The 22,877-nt window shown below is 46.8% G+C and overlaps 1 protein-coding gene across 5 annotated transcripts in view; it reads left to right on the plus strand.

Moving 5' to 3' along the window:
- The window catches only part of rfx3 (regulatory factor X, 3 (influences HLA class II expression)), a 572,273-nt gene that overhangs the window by 376,389 nt on the left and 173,007 nt on the right, over positions 1 to 22,877 (plus strand). For all 5 annotated transcript variants that reach the window (XM_038804657.1, XM_038804659.1, XM_038804656.1 and 2 more), the window contains one exon: positions 6,559 to 6,633. In XM_038804657.1, coding sequence (XP_038660585.1) covers positions 6,559 to 6,633 — 75 coding nt within the window. The remainder of the gene's footprint in view (positions 1 to 6,558; positions 6,634 to 22,877) is intronic.

Here is a 22,877-nt window from a genome sequence, read left to right on the forward strand (position 1 = left end):
TTACTCCCCATTGAGGGCCGAAAGTCTAATTGTTCATAGTTTAGCCCGTCTTTATTATATGTCGCCTTGCCCTGTTCTTCCTCCTAAAATAAATTGCTTCATACTTCTCTGCATTACAGTTGAGCTGCCATGTGTTTACTCATTCCATGAGCCTGTCTCTCTTCATTTGAAGTCCATCACTATCCTCCTCACAGTTCACAGAACCTCCCAAGTTTGATGTCACCTACAAATTTTGAAATGGTGCACTGCACACCCAAGTCAAGGTGAATATAGATCAAGAAAATCTATTGAGGGGGGTGGATGGGCACTGAAATCGGCAATTAATAGGTAATTAAGGGTCAATTAGGCATGTTATCAAGCCAGTTGATCCTTATAATACTCTTACCATGCCATAAAATCTTTGTCCTGGGCATACTGGTTGGAATGGGCAGCCTAATTTTTAAAATAAATTCTTTAAAGAGAGTGAAAAAGGTGGCAGTGGCAGGTGTGAAGCATGTTGGCTCCACACCAACGTGGCTTGGGGGGGTGGGGGGGGGCACCCTTCGTTTCACCCTCCATCTCCCAATAATATTGAACCCAGTACCTCAGCTCATGGAGACCCCTGCACTATCCTAACCTCTTAAGATATGTGCAGTATCAGCACCTGAGCTGGTGGCAGTAAGTGCAAGAGAAAGTGACTGTGTCACTTCACTGTCGTCTTCCTCTTTCTCCATAGATTAGAAGAGCTCCAGTTCTTGGATATCTGAAAAATGATGAAGTGTTGGGTTAAGATGTGTGTGCTTATACCATTTGCAGCCTTTTCAAGTCAGCAGACATTGCAAGATGAGGGAGAATTGAATGAGAGAAGGAATATTAGGTATGCAGATATATCATCATCAATCACTTCACCTTCACCAATGGCAATGGCCTCAAAGAGGCCCCTTGCCATGATAACCAGCACTGCTCCATGAAGCTTAAAACATGCAGGGTGGTTGTTGTCCTCCAGTTCTTTGCTATTGCCTGCTGTTATGCACTTCCAACTCCTGAAAGAAAGAGTTTCCTGCAATATGTTTGTGATGTGAATCTCGTGGTTCAAATAGGTGCCAGCATGTGCAAGCTGCAATTTGTCTTTGTGCGACTTGAAACAGTGCTACCTTTGTGGGGATAGGATAAAGCGCAAGAACTTTAAGGTTAAGTATTTATAGATATTTTTGGTAGGTGGTGATTCGGCATGGAGATTTGAAAGGTGGCAAAGGCTAGTGGTGCAGTTGGTGGGATGCGCCATTTGACTTGCCTTGACTACTCTGGTAAGATTGTTAAACATCTTCCTGCACATCATCCATCATCTTGGAGCAACACTCCTCCTGACATTAATTTCCATCACAACCTGTTCACACTGGCTCCTGGGCATATGTCTGCAATACTTCCTGCCACCCTGCAAATATTTCTCCTTTCCTGCTCTTCCACCAAGATCTCCAGTGCATTGTATGAAAATCTTGACATTTACATACTCACAAATTCAGCTCAAATTGCCTTTTGAAAAAATACTCCCACCACAATGCACTTCTCTTTTAGGAGATGCAGGTTATTTTTAAGTAGCTACTGCCATTGCTGATGCATGTAGCCAATGAATGACATGGGTAGTACGGGCTACATGCAGAAATCATGTTAAAGAGCAGGCAGCACCAATTAAACATGCTGCCAGCAAGCAACAAATGCGTGAATGTTCATCTCATTCCGCAATCTCAATATGCCCATTTTGGGGGATTAGCCAATTTCTCTTGAATGAATAGTAGTTTTGTTCAGTTGGTAGCAACTTTCTCTCTGAGTCAGAGGTTTGTGGATATAAACAGCACTTAAGTACATTAACATATAATTGGACCGACAGAGGGAGTGTTGAAGTGTAGCAGTGCTGACCCAGACGTTCCTGGGAGCAGAGAGCTTGGAATGTTTTGATTTCCACCAGAAATTGCAAGAATTTGGGATGGAGCTCAGTTGGACAAGATTCTTCCTTATTTGTACTGAACTTGAAATTCCATGAAGTAGGTAGATAGCTGATCTTCCTCCTGCAGTCCCATCAAGAGAACATTTGAGGAAGTTCCTGGGCTACCCTAGAAATGTTGCTCTTTATACTTTAAAAGGCTACAGTAGAACACAACCAATTGGGAAGGCGGTCAGTTGCCTTCTTTGAATGTAAATGGCTTCTTTGAAGCCAAATACAATATCCCAAAGGTTTTTTGACATGTCATTGATCCCATTAGGCCTTCGAGGGTAAGGACGGGTGGAGGCAGGCATTGTTGTGCCCTTGCAGACACCAGTTACCAATGTTGGCCATGCATATATCTCTCTCCCACTATCAGGTTGGAGGCTTCAGCAGGAGCCTTAAGTGTTTGACTGCAGGCAATTGGACTAGTGAAGTTGATCCCTAGGAAATTTTGGATCTGTCTTTTAGTTAAATGTTAAACCATGACTCTGTTTGCCTGTTCTGTTAAATTGGGTGGACATTAAAGATTCCATGGTATTTTTGAAGGAGAAGATGGAATTACTCCCAGTATTCTGGTCAGTACTCCTTTCTCAATCAGCACTATTGTGAAAAAAGAGTAACTGGTCTTTCATCTTATTTTGTGGGACTTTGCTGTACACAAGTTAGCTGCCATATTTATCTACTTAACAACAATTGTAATTCAAAGGTTATTTTATGACAGTGTACTGTTTCAGAATATTTTGAGAATGTATAGAGATGCAATATGAAAGCTGGCTATTTTTCTTTCTATTATTTGCCAACAAATCAACAATGTCACTCCAAGAAATAGTATGCAAAGAGATATCTTACATCATTGTATTGGAGAGTGTTGATGGGAGCTTAAAACAAACCAAGCTATAGAAAATGTCACTCTGCATCTAGTCTGGGCTGCAGCATCACAAGGGATCGCAAAGATGCAAAAACATTGAATGCCTCAGCAATGATCAGTACAAAGTCTTGAATCTTATTAACCCTTGCTTTGCTGTCTGAACAAATCAGTTCAGAAAATGTAATTTAAGGATTAATAGCTTGTTTTTCTTTTTAGATTTCAGCATAAAAAATATTACTTACATTTGTAACCCATGAAAAATATATTTCCAGGTCATAATCCACCATATCATTTGTTAGCCTATTATCTTAAATGTATACCTTTTGTGACATTCAAGTAAGTGCATTGTAATTTTATATCAATGTATTTAATTGAATGCAATGGTGGGCATTTACAAACCCAACAGCTCCTATTTCATTCTGACCATATTTATAGGAGTGCAAGTGAATCACTTGCACTCCTATAAATATGGTCAGAATGAAACAGGAGCTGTTGGGTTAGTAGAGTATATGTATGGTATTGGTCTTAAATAAGTGTTTAGAATTGTATTTAAAGATTGGCTCCAGTTCCATCCTTCACCACCTGGCTTTCTGGAATATTACACATTATTTGCTTTGTTTAAGAATTGTGTATAATGTCATATGTTCTCTTTATTCCTCTTCAAACAATGCATATTTTCTAAATAATTTCTTTACTCTTTGTTCTTAAGATGTTATTCCATTCACTTAAATACAGGTTGTTTAGTGTAGCTTAATAGCTGTAAAATTGGTGAGGAAAAGGTTAGTACAGCCGCTCAGAAATTCTGAGTAGGTGGAAAAAAAACATAAATCTCAACCACTTCAAATATACTTTTTTAACAAAGTAGATTTTATGCAATTTCATGATTGTTTCACCCAGTAACTCATTCAATTAGAAAACACATAAACCTGGTAACATTTTGGCCTTGCATCACAAATTAATCATTCTTTAGTTTTCTTGGTCCAAAATCCAATATACCTGTAGGTAATATCTCACAACTTCAGTCTTGTTCCTGAATTTAAAAATATCAAATAATCAAACAGAATGCTCATAATAATAATCTTTGTTAGTGTCACAAATAGGCTTGCATTAACATTACAATGAAGTTACTGTGAGAATTCCCGAGTCGCCACACCACGGCACTTATTCGGGTACACTGAGGGAGAATTCATAATGTCCAATTCATCTAACAAACATGTCTTTCGGGACTTATGGGAAGAAATCGGAGCACCCGGAGGAAACCCACGCAGACACGGGGAGAACACAGACAGTGACCCAAGCCGGGAATCGAATCCGGGTCTCCGGTGCTGTGAAGCAACAGTGCTAACCACTGTGCCTCTGTGCCGCCACTTTGAGAATTACTATTGAAAAAAAATCACTACAACCTGTGTTGTAAGCATAATCAAATGCCACACGTGAACAGAAAAATCCAAGAAATAGGAGCAGGAGTCAGCCATTCGGCCCTTCAATTGTGCCATGGCTCATCTCCTATCTCAATTCCACACACATTCTCCATGGTATCCAAACATTTATCAATCTTTGTTTTGAATATGCTTAATTATTAATTATCCATTGGAATAGAGAATTCCAAAAATTTGCCATGCTTGGGTAGCACAGTGGGTAGCACTGTTGCTTCACAGATCCAGGGTCCCAGGTTATTCTCCCTGTGACTGCGTGGGTTTCCTCTGGGTGCTCCAGTTTCCTTCCACAAGTCCCAAAAGACGTGTTGTTAGGTGAATTGGCCATTCTGAATTCTCACTCCCTGTACCTGAACAAGTTCTGGAATGTGGCGACTGGGGACTTCACACAGTAACTTCATTGCAGTGTTAATTTATGCCTACTTGCACTCACTCTGAAGCTAGTATGTCCTTCCTGAGATAAAGTGACCAGAACTGAACATAGGTACTAAGGTCCGTATAATTGCAATAAGACTTCTTTGCTCTTATATTCCAAACTTTTTGTAATTAGTACAAACACAATGGGTTGGATTCTCCGCTGTCGGGATTCTCTGTTATGCCAGCAGCGCACCCACGCCCGGGGATTTCCCGATGGCGTGGGACTCCACACAATAGGAAACCCCATTGGACGGCTGGCAGGACGGAGAATCCCGCTGTTGGCGGGGGGGGGGGGGGGCGCTGCACCAGAAAACTGGGGCGACAGGATGGAGAATACTGCCCAATATCTATTTTCCTTAATACTTGTGGCACTGCATGTTAACTTTGTGATTTTTGTACAAGGACACTTAAGACCTTCTGAATATCATCATATCCCAGTCCCCCTCCATTTAAAAAATACTCTGCTTTTCTATTTTTTCTTCCAAAGTGGATGACTTCATGTTTCTCCACCTTATGCTCAATCAGCCATCTTCTTGTCAACTCAACCTGAGCCTTTTTGCATCCTTTTCTACCTAACTTTGTATTATATGCAAATTGGATATAATGCTTTCAACACCTTAATCTGAGTTATTAACATAAATGGTAAATAGCGGAGATCAAAATACTGATTCTTGTGGTTCCCCATTAGTTACAGTCAACCTGAAAATAACCCATTTATTTCTACTTAGTGTTTTCTTTCCATTATCTGATCCTCAGTCCATGCTAATATATTACCCCTAATCCTATTAGCTCTAATTTTATATGCCTAACACTTCATATGAATGCCTTTTTGAAAACCCAAATACACTACATCCACAGTTTTCCCCCTTCTGTACCCGACTGGTTACAATTTCAAAATCTCCAATAGATCTGTCCAACATAAAACCGTGTTGACTCTGATCAATCGTACTATGATTTTCTCAGTATTATGTTACACATCTTAATAAATTTTAGCATTTTCTCATCTGCCGATGTTCCTCTCTCTCCCTCCTGTCTTGAACAGTGAGGTTATGTTTGGTCCCGCAGATCGTAAGGTAACATTCTAAGATCTAGAGAATTCTGAAAGTTCAAAACTGATGTATTCACTATCTCTGTAGCTTTTAAAACCCCAGAAGCTGCGCGATGAATTGAAAGCTTCAAGTAGAAAACATAAACCATAAAAATCCATTCCCCTAATCTGCAATGTGATTGGAACCCTGACTGGGCTGCTGTCTGACAAATTTCTTTCATGGTATTCTTCATAATTTTCTGTAATCTTTACTTTCAAAAAGTTTTTATCTTTTCTTTGCCTAGCTCAGATCGAAAATGTAGGATATAGTTGGTGCACACAATTAGCGCATGAAGTATCTTGTGATCGATTAAAAATAGCAAAACATGTTATTGATCTTGAAGTACTATGTTTACCTGGTGCACATCACGTGGCATGTAGATGAGTTGGTGCATTCAATACAATGCATAGCTGGTATTCCAGTGCAATACGCAGTAACACACAAAGCTGTTACATGCTGTGTGACACTTAGCTGACTTGCTGCGTATAATATTATAGAACTGGTGTAAAATGTATAATTGGCACCTGGCACACAATTCAGCATGTCGCTTAGCTCATACATGTGCTGCAATATGCCATGCAGTCTTCCTTGAGATCATTAATGTTAATTACACTTTAGAATCTGGTTTGCTTTTAATTGGTCAGCATAATAAAGTTGTCACTTTAAACTTGCTCATTAAAAAGTCTTGTTGTGCTTTTTTGATTTTTTTTCCATTTATTTCTGTGTTCATTGAAATCTGCTTTCACTGTCTTACCTTGAGCTCTTTTTAATGCTATCTATCATCAGATTGAAATGGCGATTGAGACACTCCAAAAGTCTGATGGTTTGACAGCTCACAGAAGTACTCTTCTCAACAGCCATGTAAGTTGCCTCTTCCTTCAAAATCACTTTGATCTTTACCTGTTATATAAATCTTTTTCTGATTAATCCTGCTGCTGTTTCTGCTTATTTTGTTTATTCTGACTTTTGGTGCAACATATTGACATTTTGTATTGCTTTCCTTTCCCCTTACCAGAATAAACAATTGATCTTGTTGAAATGTGATGTGAGAATAGTGCAGAATAAAACGTTCTCCGCGATGCCACTGGTTTCCCACCATAACTTTATCAAGGGATCAGAAGACATCCCTAGGGAACAACTGCAAATATCTAGTTGTGTCTGCTATTTCTAGAAGTTTCTAACTTGCCTTATAAGGAGCAGGGCTTCTGTCTGCCTCTTAGAAGACAAATAATACCTGTAGAGGCAGAGGTTTCCGAGCAGAGTTCCAACACACTAAGGTCAGTCAAACCTAGTGTATTTGTGAAGAATAGTACAGCCAATGAGATAAGTGCTTATTGGCCTCCATGTGGATGTATGTGGGCCCCACGGGTGAGATAAAGACCGCAAAACAACCTGAAGGACGTTTTTCTTTTACTCAGAGGCCATAAGCAAAATGTGCAAGATTGAAGTGGGAGAGAGTGCAACCTTCCACTAATCCAAAATAATTCAGTGGGATTAAGCTTTACAGGTCACTGATGACAATGATCCTATCGTAATTATCTAGTTGGTAATCTGAGGAACCTTGATGCCTGTGTTATCGTATCATTATGCATCTTCTCATTTAAAGCCATTGCTGATGTCATTGATAAGTGCTGTGACATTGTTTTTGTATCCGTGGATACTTATTTTTAACTGTCATTAGTCCCAATTTTATTCCGTTACTATTATTTCAATGTTTAGCTAAATGCTCCCGTTTTTGAGTCCATACTGTATTTTGAACTTTATTCTTTTTATATGTTAGAGAAAACTAACTTCACTAACATCGCATTTCAACTACCTTTTTGTGATCAAGTTACCACATCTTGTTGGCTACAAGAATTTTTAAAAATCACGTTTTAGCACATTCAACAGACGTTTTGCTAGGTTACCGACAGAAGACAAGTTAGCAGCACATAGCTGTATTTGAGTCTATCAGTGAGTTTGTGGAAGAGAACAAGAACTGGACTGAATATGCGTAAAGGCTGGAACACCTTTTCTTGGCACAGATGAGGCTGGAAAGTGCTCAATTCTCCTGAGTGTTTGTTGGGCAAAGATTTACAATCTAGTGAGAAATTTAGCTACACCACGGAAAACAGGGGAAATTTCATTTGTGGATTTAGCTATGCTCGCTCAGAATTACCACAACCTTAAGCCGTCAGTAATTGTACAGCGGTTTAAATTCTATAGTGATTTTTGGCAAAGGACAGTCTATTGCTAAATTTGCTGCTGAGTTACGCCAGCTCTCTGAACATTGCGAGTTTCAGGCAGTTTTGGAAGACATGCTTCAGGACAGACTAGTTTGTGGCATTAACAAGGACAGAATTCAGCGGCTTTTTCTGGGAGAAGGCACAATTACTTTTAAGAAGACTCTAGAAATCTTTCAGGGCATGGAAATGGCTGCCAATAATGCAAAAGATATTGTGCACTGCATCAAGTAAAGAAAGAAGCTGCAAGTAAAGGGATGAAGGCAGTGGTGTATTTTATGTGTGAAGGATCATAGTGAGATTATTGATGTTGTTTTTCACCAGTGCAACAAGAAAAGGCATTTAGCGAAGAAGTTCTGGGGTGCTACGAGAAAGTCGAAAGCTGTGCAGGGAATTTAAAAGCTAGGAAGCCTCATTCGATGGCGCATCACTTGGAAAGCTGAGACCAGGCTGAGGAACACTATCACAACATGTTTAATATGAGTGAGGGGCATGAAGAACCTATTTATGCTAAAGTGGAGGTCGATGGACAGAAAATCAACATGGACACGGGAGCCTCTGTATTGGTAATCAATGATGAGACCTTCAGGAAGATTTGGGGCTCTAAGCAGGCACCAGCCCTTACTCGAGCAAAAATCAACCTTCAAATGTACACCAATGAGACTACCATTGCTTGGAGAGTTAGAGGTCGACATTCTATATAACAATCAAGAAGCAACAGCCTGGCTCATGGTACTAAAAGAGCATGGGCCGAGTCTACTAGGGCATGAATGGCTCAGGAAAATGTAGTTGAACTGGGGTGAGATAAAGCACAGACAAGTGACAGAGGAAGTAATTCAGAAATATCCTGAGGTTTTCAAAGACGAGCTGGGTACGTTGTGTGGCACGACAGTTACGTTGTTTGTAGATCCTCAGGCTACTCTCTTTATCAAAGGACAGTGCCCTACCCCATGAAAGGCAAAGTGGAGGAAGAGTTGGAGTGGCTGCAAAGGCTAGGAATCATTCAGGCCATTCAGTTTTCACAGGCAGCTCCAGTTGTTCCTGCTCTTAAACATGATGGTACTGTGCATATGTGGGGATTATAAACTTACAATTAATCAGGTTTCCAAGCTGGATATTTACCCGTTGCCAAGGGTAGAAGATCGGCTTTCAACTCTTGCAGGAGGCAAGACATTTTTATAACTGGACATGAGCCAGGCCTATCAGCAGCTCTTGCTAGAGGACAACTCAAAGCAGTACGTGGCCATCAACACGCATAAAGGGTTGTTCATGTATAATCATTTGGTTTTTGGCGTATCCTCCAGTCCAGCAATCTTTTAAAGGACCATGGACAACCTGTTGCAAGGCATTCCTCATCTTGTATTTTAATTTGATTAAAACTGAGGAGGAGCACCTCAGCCCCCCCCCCCCCCCCCAAACTTCCCTCCCAGCTTCCCCCATTTCCCCCATTTGCTGGCCACTGCCTGACTGGCAACCTCTGACCCCCATCACCTTGTTCCAAGTGAGCGTCAATCACCATGAATCTCAGCTGGGTGCAGTTCCAGCTGTGGCCAAGTCTCCCTCTGATTAGCTGGCAGCTCTCAGCTCTCAGCTGATGTCTTTCAAGGGGACACTAATTCTAACAGCAGCAAATTAACTGCTGGATGGGCTTGAAATGAAGTCAGAGGTCCCCTAAACAACAAAGTCCAAATTGCTCCTGGCTATCTGGCCCACCCTCAGGGACTCTGTTGCTTTGGCAAATAGCCAGCCCAATATGTGTTTTTGCATAAGGAATAGGAACTGCTGCAAATTCTTGCCCCCTCCCAGCCTGAATGTTGAAGTCAAGTTTATGGTCCTATTTGTTGTGCCCATGTAACTAATACACAAAATGTTTTTTTTAATGAAAAAAGAAACAATTCATTTTTGTGCCTGATAATTTTTCTCTTTGGTGTTCGCAGCAATGCCTAGATTTTAATGTTTAATTCCTGGAGATTCCAAGACCACTTTTTAAGTGTTAGCAGACCTCCAGTCAATGTAACACATGCAGGAAATCAAGCCTTGGATTTTAGTGGCCTATGTGATTTAGTTCTGTACTTGACAGCTCACTGACAAACCACCTCATTTGGCTTTGACTCAAACATATTGTTGAGTCCATTAATGTAGTCCAGTAGCATGCCTCGCTTAGTAGAAGTGTCAAACATAATGTCACAGTTAGTTCAGCATGTCTCTTTTTAGTGCTTCTTTTACAATTATATCTGTAAGAGCCCGCAAGGGGCCTACAGGGTGGAAGAATTATCTTCCCCGTGGTCCTTGAGGAATATGAGCTTCCCTGCGAGGGATGGGGGATCTCTATTAGCCTTCGGATAAAAGGTTAGTAAGGCACTGACCAGAACAGGAACAGGTTAGGAATATACCGGGCAGTGCATATCTTGTTTTGCAAATAAAACTATGTTTCTTTATTTTACGGTGTGGAATCTCTGTGTCCTTATTAAACTGGCGACGAGGAGCAAACTGGCTTGATGTCAAACCTGCACCTACCCAGCTGAGCCACCTCCCCAATTTTCTGGACTCAGGTTTAGATTTACTTGAGTCGCCATGCCTCTGTTTGGGGAGTTAGATGCATTTGACGCCAGTTATGAAGACTGGAACCAGTATGCAGAAAGGATGTGTTACTTCTTCCGGGCCAACAATGTCATTCGTAGTGTCGACACCACTCGCTGGCTCTCAGGGTCCGCCAAACAGACCCGTTACTTTCCATGTTCGGGTCCAGCGGCAATTGATGTGTTTGGATCACATTCGCTCACAGAGGTTACTCCCTCATGAGATTCCTCAAAGGAAACCTTTCCTGGGTCCCCCGACTTCATTGCCGATCCAGCCTGCTGTGACGTCTCCAGTTTCTCTCAACGCCAACACGCCCGATGTTGTATCTTCTGACTCTGACTTGGAGACGCAGACCTATGAGTTCCCAGACGCCAATCAGCTGCTTCCCGTCAATCGTCCACCATGGTGTCCCAGGAGTGGACGAGGATCACCAGAAAGGTATACGGCGACTGATCTGGCACATCAGCTAAATGACGATTTGCCGGGGCCGAAAAGAACCAACGTCCTCCTTCTCCTCCTCCACCTCATCAATTGCCAAGGGGGTCTTTGGATCTCCTCAAAGGTGGAGGCTGTTCATCGGCTTCTTTAAGCAGTATTGAGTCATCAGTGAGAAAGGGGGTTCATTTTCTGTTTGGATTGGGGGCTCTGGGTTAAAAGTTTACAAAAGTGGGGAAGGTACCGGGGTGGCAGCCGTGTAGAGGTGGGGGGGGGGGAGTTTTTGGGGGGTGTGTAAGGATGTTTTGGCTGTTTGCTGTTGCGATGGTTGGTTTTTGTTTTTCTTCTTTGTTCTGTAAATATTTGAAAATGCCTCCTATAAAATGTTTTTCAAAAAAACAAAGGTGGCCTTTGGACTTTGGGGGGGAAGGGATGTAATAGCCCACGCGGGGCCCACAGGGTGGGAATGATTATCTTCCCCGAGCTCCCTAGTCGGGGCGAGGGATCTCTATTAACCTTTGTATAAAAGGTCGGCCAGTAAGGCACCAACCAAAATGAAGCCATTGAGATATACATTGGGTAGGGATCTACCGGGCAGTATATATGTCATGTTGTATATAAAACTACATTTCATTATTTTACTCAGTGTAGACTTTCTGTATCCTTATTAAAACATCTATGTGAATGTAGCATAAAAAATTAAGTAAAATTAGTGCATTATCAATAAGATTCCATGCGGCCTACTCCTCCTAGTTCTAATGTTCTTATTACGTTCTTAGTTGTCTCAATGGCTTCATTGGTTACAGCAACAAGAAGCTGATCAACGAAGACCAAGAAGGTCACAGGTTCAATCTCAGTAAGGTGACAGTCAGATGGTAAAATTACACTATGCCCTGAGTTTTGAAAAGAAAAATTGGACAATGATTTCTGTTGCAAGTAAACATGTAAGTAAGTAAAGTTGGCAGAGTCCCAGATAACCATAAGCTTATTTCCTGCTTGAGGGGGATCTGATTGATGGCGATTTAACCTGAGGAACACCACACCTCAGGTGTGGGGCAAGGTTGAGAAGGCAGGCCTTTATGAATAACCTCAGCCGGTACAGGAATGGAACCTGCGCTACTGGTCTCACTCTGCATCACAAACCATCTGTCTAGCCAACTGAGCTAGTGTAGTAAACATATAGGGCTGGATTCTCCAATTTTGAGGGTATGTCCGAAGGAAGTGTCTAGTTTTACAATGAAAAAGCCAGCACCGCCTCCGCATGTGCACGGCGACAACCTGCAGCGGTCGTGCGTGGACCCGGCCTGCCAGATAGTGCCCACCCCCGCCAGCGCAACGGCTCCCCCCTGACTGTGGTGGCATTGGACACAGTCTGCAGCCGCCACATGAGGTTGACGAAAATTCAGCACACGTGTCCCACGTGTTGGCCCATCGGGGGTGGGAGCATCGGAGGATGATCTTCAGGTGACGTACTGAGGGCATCCCAACGGCGTGCAGCGTACTCGCCAATGACGCCGTTTTGGAGGGCCGGAGCATCCGAAAACAGGCGCCCCCCCGATTTCGGAATCAAAAGGGATTCTCCGCCCGACCGCCGAATACGATTTCGGCGTCCGCAATCAGAGAATCCTGCCCATATGCTTTAAAGAAACAAAGAAGAAAAATCTTAGATTTTTGGAGTGCTTTTCATGGCTGCTGACATCCCAAGGCACTTTGCAACCAATTAAGTACTTTTTGAAGTGTAGTCACTGATGTACATTATGGACGGGATTGCTCTTTACCATACCAGCTGACACAAAAGGGCTAAATTGTATAGCCACCAAAATGTCACAGGGCTTGCAATGCAGAATTGTCCCATGCCCTTTCAGTGTGATGCAGGCAGCAAAGTCTCATTCTACCTTGCTCATTAGAATGATGGTAGCACACAGTCAGTACTAACAGCGTTGTTGAATGGCTGCAAGTCTCAGCAGGGGGCACAAAATCATGAGAGGCTAGTGCCAGTTAAAGCAAGTCTGTAGTACATAAGCAGGTGTTGCATCAAGGTTGGAGCAGTTGGTGGAAGTCTTTGTACAAATTGGGGCACCATGGTGGCAGTGGTTAGCAGTGCTGCCTCGCTCTACCAGAGACCCTGGTTAAATTCAGGCCTTGGGTGAATGTCATTGTGGAGTTTGCATGTTCTCCTAGTGTCTGTGTAGGTTTCCTGTGGGTGCTCCGGTTTCCTTCCACAACCTAAAGATGTGCAGGTTTGGTGGATTGGCCATGCTAAATTGCCCTTAGTGTCCAAAAGGTTAGGTAGGGTTACTGGGTTATCGGGAGAGGGTGGGGGTGTGGGCCAAAGTAGGGTGTCTTCCGGAGGGCCGGTGCAGACTCGATTGGCTGAATGGCCTCCTTCTGCACTGTAGGGTTTCCTGATTCTAAGTAATTCTGATATGGCAGAATAATGAATGATGGCACAACATGGAAGAAAGCGCATCCTCCAAAGTACCGGGACGCAGCAATGAAAACCTTGTTGGAGTTGGTATAAAGAAGACGATTAGTGCAATATCCACAAGGGGAAGGAGACCCACCAGACAAATGCTCAGAAGGCAGTGGAATCAGGGATACATGGCAGTCGGGTGAAGCCTGGAGAAGCAATGTACTACCACGTTACGTTCAGTGACTTCAGATGAGTGGTCTAGGTCAGTGAATCCATCTTCAAATGTCATCTCCAGCATGCTCACTGTCACACATTCTCTTGCAGGCCACGGTAGCATAGAACCGGAGACATCAGCAGCTAACCAGCCAGGAGCAGATGGTTAAATTCTCACTTGTTGGAAATGGTCATTGCCAAGCACTTGTGTGGTGCAACTGTTACTTGCCATTTGTTGTGCAGGTCTTGCTTTATGCAGGCACTTGGTTATCTGAAAAGGTTCATTTGGACTTTAATGCCGCAATCATTAGGGACCTTCTGACCTCATAGAATTTACAGTGCTGAAGGAGACCATTCAGCCCATTAAGTCTGCACCGGCCCTTGGAAAGAGCACCCTACTTAAGCCCACGCCTTCACCCCATCACCCACATAACCTTTTGAACACTAAGGGGCAATTTAGCATAGCCAATCCACTTAAACTGCACATATTTGCACAGGGTTTTGTGCATGTACTCTTTCAGGATAGTTTGTGCCCTCCCAACCTTATCACTCTGATGCACAATCAATGGACACGAAACGTAGATGAAGTCCGAACGATAGGCTTTAATACGCAAGCAGCGGACCCGGCAGCAGATGTACAGAAGAATGGCTGGCTGCCGGGGAACACGGGTTCTTATACCCCGCCTTGTAGACGGAGCTACCTTCCTCTCAGCCAATCGGCTGAAAGGCACATGACATACCTGGGCCAATGGGCAGCGAATCCTCTGCACCAATGGCAGCTCACACTCCCAGGTACCGTAATACACCTAGTCATATTACCACATTCACCCCCTGTTGAGAAAGGAACTGGGGGGGGGGTGTGTACGGGGAATGCGGACATGGAGGGGGGGTGTACGGCGAATGCGGACATGGAGGGGGGCGTGCCCTGCCCCGCCCCACCCCGTGAGTATGTGACAGACTGATAGTATGACTAGAGATGTTAGATTGTACCATTTCATTGATGGCTGCCCGCTGGCCCACAACTATTTACAAAATACAGAACACAGTAACTATGTACAGTTTGGGAAATGGAGAGAAAAAAAATAGAGAACAAGCAAAAACAAGAGTCCATCAGCAGTTCACATGGATTCGATCAGCTGATCGGGTGCCTTGGACGTCCTGTGCGACCTGCGGAGCTGTGCCGGCGACGTTGGAGTGGTGGTCATCCGTGACTCCGGGAGCGATGATCCTGTTCTTGCGGCTGCGTCCGTACCCCTAGTCGGAGCTGCAGGGGGAGGGTCGTCCTGTCCACTAGGCAGCGTGTGTGAAGGCGTCGGTGGGGCCGGGGGGGGGTGCGCCCGCCCGCCGGGGGCAGTTGGGGTTGTGGGGGGTTGGGGGGTGCTGGCGCCAGGGGGGGTGGGATCCGGCGGGTGCCAGGTACCGGTGGGAGACCGTGTCCTGTCGGCCGTCGGGATACTCCACATACGCGTACTGCGGGATCGCGTGGAGTAGCTGGAATCTTTCGACCAACGGGTCCGACTTGTGCACCCGCACGTGTTTCCGGAGCAGAATGGGTCCGGGGGTAGACAGCCAGGTCGGGAGCGGGGTCCCTGAGGAAGACTTCCTGGAAAAAACAAGAAGGCGATCGTGAGGCGTTTGGTTAGTGGATGTACAAAGGAGTGACCGGACAGAATGGAGGGCGTCTGGGAGGACCTCTTGCCAGTGGGAGACTGGGAGATTTCTGGACCGCAGGGCCAGCAGGACGGTCTTCCAGACCGTACCGTTCTCCCTCTCGACCTGCCCGTTACCCCTAGGGTTGTAACTGGTCGCCCTGCTGGAGGCGATGCCCCTGCTGAGCAGGAATTGACACAGTTCGTCACCCTATCGCTATGAATGTAAGCGGGGAATCCGAACAGGGAGAAAATAGTGTGTAGGGCTTTAATGATGGTGGTTGTGGTCATGTCAGGGCAGGGGATGGCTAACAGGAAGTGGGAGTACTCGTCAATCACGTTGAGGAAGTATGTGTTGCGGTTGTTGGAGGGGAGGGGACTTTTGAAATCCGTGCTGAGACGTTCAAAGGGGCGGGAAGCTTTTATCAGATGTGCTTGTTCGGGGCGGTAGAAGTGCGGTTTGCACTCCGCGCAGATGTGGCATTACCTAGTCACCGTCCTGACCTCCTCGATGGAGTAGGGCAGGTTGCAGGTATTTATAAAGTGGAAAAAAGCGGGTGACCCCCGGGTGGCAGAGGTCCACGTGGAGGGTTCGGAGGCGGTCCACTTGTGCGTTGGCACAGGTGCCACGGGACAGGGCATCGGGAGGCTCACTTAGCTTCCCAGGACGATACAAGATGTCGTAGTTGTAGGTGGACAGTTCGATCTTCCACCGCAAGATCTTGTCGTTCTTTATCTTGCCCCCCTGTGCGTTGTCGAACATGAAGGCCACCGACCGTTGGTCTGTGAGGAGGATGAACCTCCTGTCGGCCAGATAGTGCCTCCAATGTCGCACAACTTCTACGATGGCCTGTGCTTCCTTTTCGACCGAGGAGGGGCAGATTTCGGAAGCGTGGAGGGTACGGGAGAAGAAGGCCACGGGTCTGCCCGCTTGGTTGAGGGTGGCTGCAAGAGCTATATCAGCGTTGCTCTCGACTTGGAAGGGGAGGGATTCGTCGATAGCTCGTATCGTGGCCTTTGCAATGTCTGCTTTGTTGCGGCTAAAGGCCTGGCGGGCCTCCATCGACGGGGGAAATGTGGCTGATTGGATGAGGGGACGGGCTTTGTCGGCGTAATTGGGGACCCACTGGACGTAATATGAAAAGAAGCCCAAACAGTGCTTAAGGGCTTTGAGTGGGTGGGGGAGGGGGAGCTCCATCAGGGGGCGCATGCGTTCCGGGTCGGGGCCTATTACTCCGTTACGCACTACATAGCCGAGGATGGCTAGACGGTCGGTGCTAAACACGCATTTGTCCTTGTTGTAGGTCAGATTCAGGAGTTTTGCGGTTCGGAGGAATTTTCGGAGGTTGGTGTCGTGGTCCTGCTGGTCGTGGGTGCAGATGGTGACGTTATCGAGATACAGAAAGGTTGCCCGTAAACCGTATTGGTCGACCATTCGGTCCATCTCTCGTTGGAAGACCGAGACCCCGTTTGTGACACCGAAGGGAACACTTAAAAAGTGATAGTCGCCCATCCGCTTCGAACGCAGTGTACTTTTGGTCACTCGCGCCGATGGGGAGCTGATGGTAGGCGGACTTGAGGTCCACCGTGGAGAAGACCTGGTACTGCGCGAGTTGACCAGGTCGGACATACGTGGGAGAGGGTACGCGTCGAGCTGCGTAAACCTGTTGATGGTCTGACTCTAGTCTAAGACCATCCTATTTTTCTCCCCGGTCTTTACCACCAGCACTTGTGCTCGCCAGGGGCTGTTGCTAGCCTTGATGACCCCTTCCTTCAGAAGCCGTTGGACTTCCGACCTGATGAAGGTCCGGTCCTGGGCACTGCACCGTCTGCTCCTGGTGGCGACGGGTTTGCAATCCGGGGTGAGGTTTGCAAACAAGGACGGGGGATCGACCTTGAGGGACGCGAGGCTGCAGACAGTAAGGGGGGGCATAGGGCCCCCGAATTTGAATATTAAGCTCTGGAGGTTGAACTGGAAGTCTAACCCCAGGAGTGCTGCCGCGCAGAAGTGAGGAAGGATGAATAGCTTGTAGTTTTTAAACTCCCTCCCCTGAACCGTGAGGTCAGCTATGCAGCACAGGCGCCTGCTGAACGTGATAATGACCCCCTCCGGGGAGAGAACACAAGAGGTGATCGTCTCCCTGGACGCAGAAAAGGCCTTCGACAGAGTCGAGTGGAAATACCTCATAGAGGTACTGGAGCGGTTCGGGCTTGGAACAGGGTTCACCGCTTGGGTAAAGCTCCTGTACAACGCTCCCATGGCGAGTGTACAGACCAACAATACCAACTCCCAATACTTCCAGCTGCACAGGGGCACCAGACAAGGATGCCCACTGTCCCCGCTGCTGTTCGCACTAGCAATTGAACCGCTAGCAATCGCGCTCAGGGCAGCAAAAAATTGGAGGGGGATCCGAAGGGGAGGTAGAGAGCACAGAGTCTCACTCTATGCGGATGATCTGCTCCTCTATATCTCGGACCCACAAAGCAGCATGGACGGAATCATCGCGCTCCTGAAAGAGTTTGGAGCCTTCTCGGGCTACAAACTCAACATGAGCAAAAGTGAGATCTTCCCAGTACACCCGCAAGGGGGGGGGGGGGGGGGGGGGCAGCACTAAAGGGGCTGCCGTTCAATCAAGCCCGACATAAATTCCGCTACCTGGGGATCCAAATAGCCCATGACTGGAAAGGGATCCACAAATGGAACCTCACCAGCCTGACGGAGGAAGTTAAAAAGGACCTGCAAAGATGGAACACACTCCCGCTCTCCCTCGCGGGGAGAGTTCAGACGATCAAAATGAACGTACTGCCCAGGTTCCTCTTCCTGTTTAGATCCATTCCGATCTACATCCCCAAGGCCTTTTTCAAAGCGCTGGACAAACTCATCATGGCGTTCGTATGGGGGGGTAAAAATGCTAGGATCCCAAAGAAGGTCTTACAAAAAACAAAAACCAGGGGAGGGCTAGCCCTCCCGAATCTACAATTCTACCACTGGGCAGCAACAGCCGAGCGAGTAAGGGGATGGATCCAGGAGCCAGAGGCTGAGTGGGTGCGTGCGGAGGAGGCCTCCTGCATGGGAACCTCCCTCCGGGCCCTCGCCACGGCAGCACTCCCATCCCCACCCAAAAAACACTCCAGCAGCCCAGTGGTGACAGCCACCCTCCAATCCTGGAACCAACTGCGGCAGCAACTTGGCCTGACCAAAATGTCGAACAGGGCTCCCATCTGCAACAACCATAGGTTCACACCAGCACTGACTGACGCCACCTTCAAAAGGTGGAGGCAGGACGGGGGGACACTGACAGTCAGGGACCTATACACGGACGACAGGATCGCAACACTGGACGAACTGACAGAGAAGTTTCAGCTAGCTGGGGGGAACGAGCTACGGTACCTGCAGCTCAAAAACTTCCTACGAAAGGAGACAAGGACGTACCCACAACCGCCACGACAGACACTACTGGAAGACCTACTGGACGCAAGTATCCTAGAGAAAGGGAACTGTAGTGACATGTATGACCGACTGGTAGATAGGGACGACACCGTACTGGACGCAACAAGAAGGAAATGGGAGGACGACCTGGGGATGGAGATAGGGTGGGGACTCTGGAGCGAAGCACTGCATAGGGTCAACTCCACCTCCACGTGCGCAAGGCTCAGCCTGACGCAACTAAAAGTGGTACATAGAGCCCACTTAACAAGAACCCGTATGAGTAGGTTCTTCCCGGAGGTGGAAGACAGATGTGAACGGTGCCAAAGAGGCCCGGCCAACCACGCCCACATGTTCTGGTCTTGCCCCAGACTCGTGGAGTACTGGACAGCCTTCTTCGAGGTTATGTCCAAAGTGGTGGGAGTGAGGGTGGAGCCATGCCCGATAGTGGCGGTCTTCGGGGTTTCAGAACAGCCAGATCTATTCCTGGGGAGGAGGGCGGACGCCCTTGCCTTTGCCTCCCTGATCGCCCGCCGTAGAATCCTGTTTGGCTGGCGGTCAGCAGCACCGCCCAGAGCTGCGGACTGGCTGTCCGACCTCTCGGAATCTCTCCAAATGGAGAAAATCAAATTTGCCATCCGAGGGTCGGACGACGGCTTCCACAGAACGTGGGAGCCATTCATGCAACTGTTCCGGGACCTATTTGTGGCCAATGTACAAGAGGAAGAATAGTCGGGGGAAGGTAGCGGGAGGGGGGGGGGGGGCTACAGGTTCGGTACGGGGGTTCGATGGCTTGCTAAGGCCCAAAACCAAACTAAATAAACATGTTGAGGGGGGGGGGGGGGGGGGGGGGGGGGGGGGGGGGCGGGCGCAGTTACTACTACGAAGATGCTTACCTGTAAATATGTATGTTAATTTTTGCGTGTTTGTTTGTTGTTTTTTTTTTGTTCTTTTTCTCTCCTAACAATTTGTAATTTGTTCAATATAAAATATGAAAACTGAATAAAAACATTTATAAAAAAAAAAGCTATGCAGCACCCCGTGATCTGTACCGAGTGCGAACCGGAGGCCAGAGAGATTTTTTGTTTGACCGGGTAAACAGGAGTGCAGCGTCCTACCGTGGCGGGGTGGACGAAACTCTCTGTGCTCCCGGAGTCCAGCAGGCAGCTTGTCTCGTGGCCGTTGAGGAGGATCTTCGTGGTCGCTGTGGATAGGGTGCGAGGCTGCGACCTATGTGACTGAGGCGAGTCATGGCAGAAACTCCGAGTTGTCATCAGGCAGAGAGTAGTCACCTGCGGCGTCCTCGGTGCTGATCCAAGATGGCAGCGCCCGTCGGCCGCACATGGTGGGGCGTGGACAAAATGGCGGTGCCCGTTCCCCGCACGTGGAGTCGGGGGTCCAAAATGGCGGCACCCGGGGATCGCATATGGCAACGGGGGCCCAAAATGGCAGCGCCCGGGGATCACACGTGGGGGGTGGGGGCAGCGAGGTCCGCGGGACCGCAGCGACCGCTTTAGATTGGCAGACGGCCACAAAGTGGCCCTTCTTGCCGCAGCCCTTGCAGGTTTCGGAGCGGGCCGGCCAGCGCTGACAAGGGTGCTTTGCCTGGCCGCAGAAATAGCAGCGGGGCCTCATGGGTTTTTCGGGGCGCTCTGTGGCGTAGGCCTGGGGGGAGTCCGAGTCTGTGGGGGTGATGGAGGTCGCGTTCCATGCTGCCCAGGGGGATGCCGCGCGGTCGGGGGCATGCGCGCGAGCGTTCCAATTTGCAACATCTAGGGAGGAGGCGAGGGCCCGTGCCTCCATGAGGCTTAAAGTCTTTCTCTCCAACAGTCTTTGGCGGATCTGCGAGGACTGCATACCTGCAATGAAGGCATCTCTGATCAGAAGTTGGAGGGCACGGTAAAATTCGTCCAGAGACTCACTGGTATTTGCTGCCTCGTGGCCAGTAAGTGCCGCGCGTAGACTTGGTTCAGCGGCAGTATTAAATGACCTTTAAGTAAGTCCATAGCCGCGTCGTAGTCTGTCGTGTCCTCTATGAGTGTGTACATGGCGGTGCCGACGCACGAGTGGAGGATGTGCAATTTCTGTTCCCTCGTCAGGACATTTTCAGCTGTGCTCAGGTAGCTATTGAAGCAAGCCAGCCAGTGCTTAATTGCTGCTGTTGCATTTGCTGCGTGCGGGTGGAGTCGAAGACACTCCGGCAAGATGCGAAGCTTCATCCTTTAACATCTTGCGTATTAAATTGATGCACAATCAATGGACACGAAACGTAGATGAAGTCCGAACAATAGGCTTTAATACACAATAAGTGGACCCGGCAGCAGACGTACAGAAGAATGGCTGGCTGCCGGGGAACACGGGTTCTTATACCCCGCCTCGTAGGCGGAGCTACCTTCCTCTCAGCCAATCAGCTGAGAGGCACATGACATACCTGGGCCAATGGGCAGTGAGTCCTCTGCACCAATGGCAGCTCACACTCCCAGGTACCGTAATACCCCTAGTCATACTACCACACACTCTTCCATTGGCCTTGATATTGCCCGTCAGCCAGCCTGTAGTCTTCCATCCATGTTGAGATGGTGCAATTTGACTCAGAGCTGCTTACGGTCGATCTCCCAGGCGATCTACAGTATCCACCACTGAAAGTCAGCAGTCTTCCGCAATTCATGCTGCAGCCATTCCAATAGAACTGCAAAGGCACATGGATAATGGGCATTGTGGAATGCACAAAGATAATTAGTTTACATTTGTATTGAATGTGGCATACAAATTTATAAATTTTGTTTGGGATGCTTAGTTTGTGTTGGGTTTTATTTTTACAGGGCGATCAAGCTTATCCTAAGATGATAATTGTGAGACTCTTTTTAAATGGGGAATTGAGGTTGTGTTTACTTGTAATACAAGGGGACGGGTTGTTCACAGACAGCCCAGTCAGAAAAGGGCTGTCTTGATTACCTCCTCTCTTCCTCTTCTTCCCTCCACTGGAACGTTAAGTGGCTGATGGTGCGGTACTTGCACTGCTCACTTAGGGGAAGAGTTACTTCAGAGAGCTGCTGGCCATACTGATTGTGGAGCAGAGCTCTGTAGTCCCAGCAACACCTCTGGGAGTGGCGGTCATTGCTGGAACTGTATGCAGCAGAGACATGAGCCTGAATTTCATAATTGGCATCTGCATGAAGCCGGCAGGCATGGGAGCAAATGTAGAATCCACTCCTGGACAAGATTGTGTTCTGAGCGCGATTTCACACTGGTGGCCAATTAATGTCCAACCAACCTGAAATGCATCTTCCAGCTGCCCAGACAGTGCAGACAAGGGTGAGAACGAGTCGGATGCCCGAGTCCTGGAAATCCGACTTCAATTAAACTTCCAGTAGAAATAGAGATGGGTCCTATAAAATTCTGCCCCAGCAGTTTGAACTTCTCAAGATCAGAACATTTATCAATGAGCCAAACCTTTGCAAGATTTTTTGATACTTATGTTATTTTTCGTAATTAAATGAACATGCATCTAGCTCCATGAAGGTGGGTGAAGAGATTGATGTTCCTCCTATTCTGTTTATCTATTCTATTTAACATTTATTTCTTCTTTCACAAGAATGTAGCTTACTTCACACTTCAGGTAGCAGGAGGTACAAATTAAATTATGCTTATACGAACAGTCTTGAATTGTAAGATATTTGTAACTTGACAGCATGCTAGCTTGGTATTTATTTACAATATCAAAATTGACCCCAACATGGGACGCGATTCTCCAAAACGGGCGCGGGCCTGAACATCAAATTCAACAACTTCGATGATCAGCCCCACCTCGACCCATTTGTTTTCATTTCATTTTAACTGTCTTTTACCATTTCTTTCTTTCTTAATATACATTTAATTTCCCCCTCCCCTCCCAATCTTATCCACCTTCCCTGCACCCTTCTCCGCTTTGCTTCCCCCTTCCCCTCCCCCCACACCTACAGTTCATCCTCTGATGTTAGTTTCCCTGCTGTTTGACCTTTCACATATTTTGTCCTCTTTGGGGACTGCTATTAACACTCTTTCCCCTTGGTATCTATGGCCATTAGCACCCGGTTTCCCTGGGTTTCTGTGGCTATGACTCATCTTTCATTCTCACTCCACAGTATAAATATTTACCACTTTCTCTGTCTCTTAGCTTTGACAAA

This window comes from Scyliorhinus canicula, chromosome 8 (assembly GCF_902713615.1).
Source record: "Scyliorhinus canicula chromosome 8, sScyCan1.1, whole genome shotgun sequence".
Taxonomy (NCBI): Eukaryota; Metazoa; Chordata; class Chondrichthyes; order Carcharhiniformes; family Scyliorhinidae; genus Scyliorhinus; species Scyliorhinus canicula.